Here is a 10,618-nt window from a genome sequence, read left to right on the forward strand (position 1 = left end):
TAACCCCACCTGCGCATTCGGTATATTACACTGGCGGGGCACCAGTGAGGGTTGATAGGTGAAGACGAAGCAGGTCAGCTAGCCCATCGTACAATTAGTTTAAGGGGGGAAAAGGAATTGTTAGTAATGCAAACTACCAGTCCCATTGCTAGCAATATACCCTGTCAGGTCGACCTCCACGTGGTCTCCCCTGGAAACCATCATGCTGAATTCCGAGCGCATTCATCACGATGTGCTAACTGACCTGCCCTTTCATTCACACCTATCATCCTCCACTGGTGCTCCGCCAGTGTATACCGTTAGCACAGATGGAGTTACCATACCATTATCATTCATTAAAAAATAGTACAATCAGTAACAGATATCATTTGTATACGTGATGTTTTTACTAGCGTGTCTTTTAAGGAGAAATGTTAACGAAAATATGAATTACTTGTAGCCAGCGTTATTAGTAAACACATCTCAAGTAAAACCAAGTGTTTCCCCGTTGACTTAAAAATTATCCTGTTGAGTCAACGGCCGCAATTATTAAGAATTCCTAATTCCTTATTATTGTAAACTATAAATGATAATTTTATTTAAAAAAAAAATGACAATAAGGGGAATGTTCATCACAATGTCAGTCAATCATTAACCAAATGCTGAAGATCGGGGGGAAAGGGATTGTTAGTAATGGAAACTGAGCATCCCATTGTTAGCAATATACCCAACCAGGTCGACAACCACGCGGTTCCCCATGGAAACTATCATGGTTAATTCCTAATGAATACATCATGATGGGCTAACTGGCCTGTTTTCGTTCTCGTTCGATCACCTTTCACTGGTGCCGCGCCAGCGTATCCCGTTAGCGCAGGCGGGGTTACCATACCATTTTCACCAATCAATAATAAAAAAAAATTAACCGCTAAAACTTTTTTATGTGTTTGTATTTTTTTTTTAATGGGTGATAGTGGAATGGTATCCCCGCCCGCGCTATCGGTATACACCGGCGGGGCACCAGTGAAAGATGATAGGTGAGGATGAAGCAGGTCAGTTGGCCCATCGTGACGAATTCAACAAGAATTGTTCACGATGGTTTCCAGGGGGAACCACGTGGAGGTCGACCTAATAGGGCATATTGTTGGCAATGGGACTGTCAAACTCCATTGCTAACAATCCCTTTCCCCCCTCTGTGTTTGTATTGCATACGGGAATCGTTCTCCGCGAACAAATTGTCGATATCAAGCCCCATTTGGTATTATGCCTCTTATATCTGATGATATCAACCGTTGACTGTCCACTGCTGAACATAGGCCTCCCCCATAGGGGGTGTTCTACCGGTAGTTGCCACATTTATCAGAGGGAGACTTTGTACAAAAGTCAATTGCTTGGGCACCTCTGTCCCATTCGTGTTTCAACCGTGAAGCAGATGTGTTTGCATGGCCGTGTTTCGGTTTAAAGGGTGGGATATGGTGTGAATTTACAGGGTACAGAGGAATAACACCTGAGTCCTCAGGAATGGCAACGCATGGGGGGTATCATGGGCGAAACAATATACTCTGTTATGTCCATGGTACTGCACATGTCTATAGGCAATTCTATAATTCTATAATAATAATAATCATTTATTTACAAAATATTGGTGATTGCCAGTAGCAGATCTTAAGTTATTGTTAAGTAATTGTTCAGCAATATTTACCATTTCGGTGTGTAAATGTTTTTTTTTTTTTTATAATATCCAAAATAAGTCAAATTAACATTCAAATTACAATTACTAATAAGCTTTTACAATGTCAAGTATCACAAATTACATCTATTCAAAAAGTCTTTCACAGAATAGAAACAACCATCAATTAAGTAGTCAAACAATCTTCTCCTAAACTGTGTGTTGGTCAAATTTTTAACATTATTAGACAATTTATTATATATTTTAATAGCCATGCAATAACTATTTCTTTGAAACATGTTAAGTCTCTGTGTCGGTATTTCTAATTTATTTTGAAGTCTTTGACTTCTATTTGTGGATTTAATTACAAACAATTCAATATGTTTTCGGATGAACAAGCAAATTTCATATATGTAAAGAGCTGGTAACGGTAAAATCTTTTTTTCTTTAAACAATGGTTCACAACTATCCAGGAAATAAGCCCCGCACAATGATCTGACACATTTTTTTTGTGCTCTGAATATTTTTATAATATCGACAGAGTTTCCCCATAGTATTAAACCATAGCGTAATTGTGAAGCAACATATCCATGGTATGCTAACATTGCTGCTTTTTCGGAAACCACTTTCCTTAAACGATTTAACACAAACACAAACGAATCAAGTTTTTTACTTAGGTTGTGAACGTGGTTTTTCCAATTACAAAATTTATCTATATATATTCCTAGAAATTTTGTTGAATCTATTTCTTTAATTATTATATTCTTATAATTTATATTTAGATTTATATGTTTACTATTGTATGTTTGAAATTGTATTAATTGTGTCTTAGTTATGTTTATAGTCAAATTATTAGCTTCTAGCCAATTAACGGCTCTTAGTAATGCTTCATTTATGTCATTTTCAAAAGTCGATGCATTTTTACATTTAACAATAATTGTTGTATCATCTGCAAAAAGCATCGTTTCATGATTTATCGCCTCTGGTAAATCATTTATGTATAGTAAGAACAAAAGAGGCCCTAGAATACTACCTTGAGGAACACCACACGCATTACAAGTTTTGTAGTCCGATTTGTTTGTTATTTTATTTTTCCCGACAATTTGGGTTATCTCAACACACTGTTGTCTATTTTTTAAATAGCTTGCTAACCAGTCGTGTATTTTGCCTCTAATTCCATAATTATAAAGTTTATTTAGTAATAGTTTATGTGAAACAAAATCAAATGCTTTGCTCATATCTAATAGTAGAGCAGCAACTGGAACTTTATTATTTAAACTTTGTGTGATTGTATTGATCAAATTGAAACAAGCTAAAGTAGTAGAACTCGATTTTCTAAAACCATATTGGTTAGGATTTAAAATCTTATGCTGTGTTACAAAAGAGTTTATTTTATTATATACAATTTTTTCAAAAATTTTTGATAGAATTGGGACTAATGTAATTGGGCGATAATTTGCCAAATTTAACGTATCACCTTTTTTATGCAGTGGTCTAATCACGGAATATTTTAACCTCTCTGGAAAGATACCCTGCTGAAAAGAACGGTTTATTACATGACAGAGTGGTTTTGATAAATCTGTTGCACACATTTTTAAAATATTTGTATTTATTTCGTCATAACCTACAGCATTTGTATTCCTTAGGCTGTTTATAATTTTATATCATCTGCATTTACTGGAGTTAAAAACATAGTGTTTATATTTTGTGGTGTCTTTATTTTTGAGTTACATTTATCTTTAGTTAACCTAAGAAAATAATCATTAAAACATTCTGCTATGTATTTTGAGTGTGTATATATTCCTGTATCAGTACTAATTTTATTTATTAAGTTTGTAGCATTGTCATTGAAACTAAAATTATTTTTTATTACATTCCACGCTGCTTTAGATATGTTTTTACAGTTTGAGATATAACGCATATTTATTAATTGTTGTGATTTAGTAATACATTTTTTTAAAACCTTGTTATATTCTACGTATTTTTTTTAAATTCTGTTTTTTGTTGCTTTTGTCATATTGATATTTTAAATACAGTCGTCGTTTATTTAAGCAAGCTCGTTTTAAACCTTTAGTTAGCCATTTTGTCTTCACAGGTTTATTATTTATTTTAACTGTCAATAGAGGAAAGCATAAGTTATAAAACATGGTGATTAAGTCATGGAGTTTGTTAAATGCAATATTTGCATCACTTTCTTCAAATACTTCATTGAAAGTCAGTGACGAAATACAGTGTTTGAATTTCTTAATGTTCTCCTTGTTGTAGTCTCTTTTTTTTTCAAACCATGTAAGTGGCTTTTTGTATATTCTTTTGCACGGTTTAATAGTACATGTAACAGTTTGTCCTGTCTCGTGGTCAGACAGTGCTAATAGATGTATTTCTGATTTAATATCTTCTGCATTACTAGTTATCAAATCGATACAAGCCCTTTTACGTGTAGGCTTATTTATGTGATTTCTAAAGTTATAATTTGTCAGAATTGATGTTAGTTCATTTTTATTCTTATTTTCCTTAAATAAGTCGATATTCCAGTCGCCACAAATAATAACTTTTTTATTCTTTTGCGACGTATATTTGTTTAATATTTTAGTAAACTGCTCAAAAAATATTCGTATATTTGAAGTAGGGGTTCTATATATACATATAATTGTCAAATTAAAATTTGATAATTCTATTCCACAACATTCGAAGGCGTATATACTTGAAAATTCATTTAAATTTAGTGTTTTGTATTCTAAGTTAGATTTGATTAAAATACAAGTACCGCTCCTTTTTTCTTGTTGTCTACAGTAATGGGCAGCTATATTATAGTTTTTAACTTTTAAGTTATTTATAGAACCCTCTTTTATGAATGTTTCGCTTATACAGATAACATCTATTTTGTTTATTTTTGAATTTAGTTCGTCTATAGCCGATTGAAATATATCTATTTTATTCAAAATACCTCCCATATTTTGATGAAAAATTGTAACTTTATACACTTTTTCCACGAAGAAATGATTGTTCTATTTTTGCTATTTTATTTTTATTTTTTATTAAATTAAAATAGTATGGTATTGTCCCTTTTTTATAGGTGTTCATATTTTTGTCTTGCATTTTTTTATCTGTCAATGAAGGTTTGTATAATCTAGTCAAGTATTTATTTTGATAGTCATTCATGTCAATTTCATAATTAATATACTTGCAAAATTTACTTCGCATCACATGTCGATTTAAGTTATTATCTTTGTAATAAATATATTTGCAATTTGTGTAATTAAGTGTTAATGTTTTAATATGATAATTTAGTAAATTAACATTTAAATGTGTGCTTTTGAGAACCTGTAGAATAAACACTGTCGTATGTCTCATATTATTTAATTTTAGCGTTAAATTGTTAAGTAGTTGCATAGGGTTCTGATCATTTGACCCTACAGAAAGAATGACTCTGTCGTTATTATTCAATCCCGATACCAAATTGGAACAAATATTCAGTATATCAGAGCTTTGTGCATTAGGTTTTACAAATCCCTCTATTTTATAATCATTATTCCATTTATACCGACGGTTACCACTTTCCATCAGGTGGGCCGTCAGCTTGTTTGCCATTCTAAGTTGCATAAAAAAAGATTTGGCGGGAAGGCTGACATTTGCAGTAAGACTTTGGTGATATTTTAAGAGAAACGTTCTGCTCATGCATCGACAATTAAATTCACTTAGTCGCCTCTTACGACACCGACGGGTAAGAAAGGTGCTCCATTCTATGCTGGGACCATACGACAATTAATTTATTGATATAATAAAATAACAATAAATACACTCACCAAGATTGCCTCTTTGAATTTCTCCAGCTACGAACGCGGGGGCGGGCGCCCGTATATTCAAAGAGTCGTGTATTTTTGCTAGTGACGTCATGCGCGCGCCTCGACCTCCGCATGTGTGTGTATGCGGCCTCTAAATGAGCGGAATGGGATCGTTTCTGTTCTGGAACTAACCTTTATAAATGAGTGAAATGGTAGCTCAGGAAAGCACTGTACGCTAGCTATTTATTACCATAATGTTTGTAGTGGTCCAGTACTGAGACAGATTGAATATGACTTGTCGATTCATCTAGAAAGATTGTTTATTATATATTTATAGTTACTTTTATGCATAGGGTTTTTTTTTATGGGTGAAAATGGAATGGTAACTCCACCTGCGCTAACGGGATACGCTGGCGGAGCACCAGTGAAGGGTGATAGATGAGAATGAAAACAGGCCAGTTAGCCCATCATGATGAATTCATCGGGAATTAACCATGACAGTTTCCAGGGGGAACCGAGAGGAGGCCGATCTGGTTGAGCATATTGCTAGCAATGGGATTCTCAGTCTTCATTACTAACAATCCCTTTCCCCCCAATATGCATAGGGTTAATCATGCATATACCATAGTCAACACTTCTTTAATAAAATTTATGAGTAGTTTTTGAGTATCGGTAAAGATTCCTAAATGGCATAGGACTATAAGTACATATCTACCAATAAGTGATATCTGTCCGTTAATATTCTTTTGAGTAAATAGAGGAAAATATCTCAAAGGAACAGACAATGAAAAATAATGTATAAAAATATATTAATTTTTATTTTGAGCTATTAGGAAAACTATTTTTATTTGGGCTGATCTAATATGCTTGGCACAATATGATTATTTTTTTATTTATTTACTCTTTATTGCATCACTTAAAAAATAATGAACAAAAATATATATTACACATTTAAAGTACAAAAAGGCGGTCTTAATGCTAAAGCAACCTACCAGACAACCTTTGGGTAGAGGAGAAAAGAAAAAGACGATAGCTTATTTACGTCGAATATTATTTCACCTCACTAGTAAAAGTCGACAAATAGCTCATTTATTTTCACTAGCTATGTCTCATGGCTTCGCCGTACAAAATAGTACATAAAATATCTTGTACCATCCATCCATCTTTACAACTCGAATGCGTTGAGAATATTAATAGCATAGGATTGTATTTGTTTGTATTTGAATGGTATTGGAAACAGTAAAGGTACCCCTTCTAAATAACCCAATATGGACATAGCAATCGTCCTTTGTTTCTGTAGTACACTAGCTGATCAAGCAAACGTTTTTCCGCCATTTATATTTTTTTATCTGGATCACAATCACAAATACTGTGACATGATATTTTTATATACAAAATATTATGACTATACGAACCTCGCATTTGGTGGCCACACATCTCCAGTACGGAACCAAGGTCCGACCGGCTCCCGCCACACTGTATCGTGCCAACACGCCGCCATGAATTAATTTCACTTATTATGAATTTGTTTCAGCTGTCTCTGTGTATACCTACACTGTTGAATACCTTGTCATTATAGCTCTATAAATTTTTTCATGTGCCCAATTATTTATATTTCAGTATTTTTTTTTTTAACATTTGTAAACAATAACAAAACAATAAATAGAATTGTCAATGACGTTCGAAGTATTGGTGTAATAAAAACAAGAAGATAAGTATGCGGATTTATTTAACCTGTGGTTTCCTATGGCTCCTAGTACAAAGATTTAAATTTATTCTAATTCTAATGTTCTAATTATCATTGTGTATAAATGTTCTGTACAATCATATTGAGACAATAATTTATTAGCTTTTTTTTTTAATTGTAACACAACATGTGATTATTCTACGCTGAGTTTTTCCAATAAAACTCAGCGAAAATGCAAACAAATTAATAATTGACATAACAAAAAAAAATTACCGACTTATGTTCAATAATAACAGAAATCAAAAATATTGATTAATGTTTTGTTATATTTTCATTTAGCAACTTAATAATGTCAACAATTAATGGTTATTTATGTAAATTGTATTTTGGTTTTATTTTTAAATGTTATTTTCAATTATTTTAAATGAGACACGTATGTTAATGTAACATTTTTTGTGTTGTCGTTTTAAAATCCGTCTAAAATGGACAGGCAAAGAGCACGGGCCATACAGCCTTATCATAAGATATTACCAGTTCATGTAAAGGGAGAAAAATATTTCATAAGTATTTTATATTAATCTTAATAGGAGTTATAACTACGAAGCATCAGAATTTTTCATGAATACATTTCTTATTATTTTTAATTTTCTTATTTTAAAAAAGTACGATTGATGCCATGAAGGTTCATTTTTAAGATACCTTTTTATATACTTCATTATCTAAGGTTGAAACAAACTATAACACCTACCTTAGACAACATAACCGCAAAATCGACAAATAGCAAGTTTATTTTTAGTATCGAGCCCCAATCATAGACTGCTCACCGCAAAACAAAAACATCTGTTTTGAAACCTAATGCACAACTAAGCAAAATCATAATATCACTACCCGTCAAGATTCCTGCACAGCCCACGTGAAGTTTCTTCCTAATATTTATCAACCAAAATAGATTTTTACGTGGGCCGGCGCCATCTACACGATGCGGCGATATCAAATATGCGAGTCTAGCGACAATTCTTGAAAAAATTAAACACGATAACTTTTTAAACTTGTTTATTAGTATTAAACAGCAATTATAAGTGATAAGTTTTTTTTTTGTCATCATTTTACAAACGAGGCCCATAAAATCAAAGACAGCTAAATCCAACTCTATCAATGTTCAAAAACCACCACTAATATTTTGTCAAGGATATGGAACAATATTCTATATTTTAAATCAGATTACAGGAAATTAGAATATTAGTAATAATTTGAATTTTAATTAAGTGAAATATTTGAATACAGAATGAAAATGAAATAGATTTTATGGCATTTAGCTACCTTTTATTTTATAGGCCTCAAATGTACAGTCATAATTTACAAAATGTCGAAAATATTCACTTTCACATTACAATTATCGGAACCTAAAACTTACAATCACTGTTATAAAGATCACTATGTATTTACATAACAGTACAAAATATTTACAACTTATTTTTTAATATTAAATACAATCTCACAGACATTAATAGAACAAAGTGTGTCTCAAGCATTCCAAGTACCCCTACTAGAACGCAGAAGTCACTACCCACTCAGTCAAATTTGGCTAATTCACGCACACAGTCCTACAAGCGAAATGTTACATTGGAATCAATGAGGGTAACATCTCCAACATAATTAGGCAACATGAGTAAATAAGATCCTACAAACTCCAGGAATGTCTCATTAAGATTTGAGCATAGACAATTATACTCTAACACCTGGTTGTCTACAGTCAGCCAAATGCATGCTGAAGGCCTACTCAGCATGTGGCCGAGCACAGATTATTAGATACTTAAATTATTTATAAGGATGTTAAAATATCACTGTATACACATCTCTTAATAAGATATTCGGCAGTCTTGTTGCTACATTAATTGGGTAGAGTATCTGTTAATATTTCTTTTACACCAGAACTGATGCGGTCGGGGAATTTGATATCGAACGCAACCAACAGGTCACCTTTCCTCGTCGGCTCCTTGGGGAACGGCAGCCCATACCCTGGGAATCTCTTCACAGTGTGTGGTTTGACTACTTCTCCTTGCAGGTTCACTGTTAGTTTATCTCCAGACATGGTAGGAACTTCGATTATTGTACCACATAACGCCTGGAACAAAACACAAGTAGGTTACGATGTTTGTATGGAAAAATATATGAGTCATATGTTGACAGTCAACTGATCAATTAACACTATTGTATGTTAATCAATTTGACAACAATGCATTTGATTTTTTGAGAAAGTATATTTTTTTTGTGTTTATACTGATCAGAAATATTAATAAGTCATACAATAATAAAATAATATAAAATGATAAAAAAAAAATTAAGCATCAAACATACCTGTTTGAGTGAGATTTTTGCAGTATATCTAATGTCACTGCCTTCCCTCTTGAAGAGTGGGTGTGGCTTATCTCTGATGATGAAAACAATGTCAGCTGGTATCTTATTCCTGCCTTGGTCACCTTCTTTCTGGAACGTGATCTTTGTGCCAGCTTTCCATCCAGGTTTCACATGAATGGTGAGTACCTTATCCTCTTTCTTGGATGTACCGTCAGGTTGTATAACGCGGCGCGAGATCTTCATTTTCTTTACACATCCGCGGGCGATATCCTCCAGAGACACATAGAGATCGTGCTCAATGGGCGGATCCTGAGTCTTCTCTTTCCTACTTGGCGAGCCGTGGAAGTTGAAACTGTGACTGCGGAAGGCACCACCGGGTCCACCAGGCCGCGTCTGCCCCATTCCCATGTTGGCAAACGGATCCATATCGACGTCCATGTCACGGTCAAAGAACATGGTGGTGCCCCCACCGCCGCTGCCGTTCAGATCGAAAAAGGCCTGGAAGGGGCTCGCTGAACCGAAGAACTGTGCAAACGTCGCCCTCGGATCTCCATGGAAGGTATACGAGAATGATTGACCGCCACCAGGTCCGTTCTGGTTGCCCATTCCGCCCTTCAACCCTTCCTCGCCGTGCGCATCGTAAATTTCCCTCTTCTTCTTATCAGACAATACTTCGTAAGCCTCTGCCACTTCCTTGAACCTCTCTTCTGCGCCAGCAGATTTGTTCTTGTCCGGATGGTATTTCAATGCCAACTTGCGGTATGCCTTTTTGATCTCATCGTCTGTAGCACCTTTTGTAAGTCCTAATATTTTATAGTAATTTTTCCCCATTGTGAAAACTTATCCTGTAACAAAAACCGTATTGTATGAGTTCATGATTGACACCTTTTTAGGAAATGGACGATGATCCGATTCAACAGACGAAAGGGTTTTTTGGCAAAGATATAAATATTTATAAAGATAAAATTATAAAATTTCTTTATACTTACAACTAACTATGATCTGAAGAATACAGTAGAACAATCCAATGGTAAAATTAAGAAAATTATGCTTAACTCTAAAATTCACAACACGACACTTCACTATAGCAATTTCAATAATTGAATGAAACGCAGCGCTGTTGTCGCGCCAAAATATATACAATAA

The 10,618-nt window shown here is 33.9% G+C and overlaps 1 protein-coding gene across 1 annotated transcript; it reads right to left on the bottom strand.

The window, feature by feature from the left end:
* Nucleotides 1-8,150: 8,150 nt before the first annotated feature.
* Nucleotides 8,151-10,618, bottom strand: LOC113519994 (dnaJ protein homolog 1). Its single transcript, XM_026905254.3, has 3 exons — nucleotides 10,462-10,618; nucleotides 9,473-10,317; nucleotides 8,151-9,239 (listed from the first exon to the last, which is right to left on the bottom strand). Exons 2-3 carry the CDS (start codon nucleotides 10,301-10,303, stop codon nucleotides 9,006-9,008), a joined length of 1,065 nt encoding a protein of 354 aa, XP_026761055.1. The 5' UTR covers nucleotides 10,304-10,317; nucleotides 10,462-10,618; the 3' UTR covers nucleotides 8,151-9,005.

Source organism: Galleria mellonella, unplaced genomic scaffold (assembly GCF_026898425.1).
Source record: "Galleria mellonella isolate WM207_F2 unplaced genomic scaffold, CSIRO_AGI_GalMel_v1 utg171, whole genome shotgun sequence".
NCBI lineage: Eukaryota > Metazoa > Arthropoda > Insecta > Lepidoptera > Pyralidae > Galleria > Galleria mellonella.

Excerpts from the sequence above, each read along its gene's own strand:
- LOC113519994 (XM_026905254.3), bottom strand. The coding sequence starts at position 10,303 with ATGGGGAAAAATTACTATAAAATATTAGGACTTACAAAAGGTGCTACA. Across the intron at positions 9,240-9,472 it reads CAAAAATCTCACTCAAACAG|GCGTTATGTGGTACAATAAT; the intron begins GTATGTTTGATG and ends GTTTTGTTCCAG.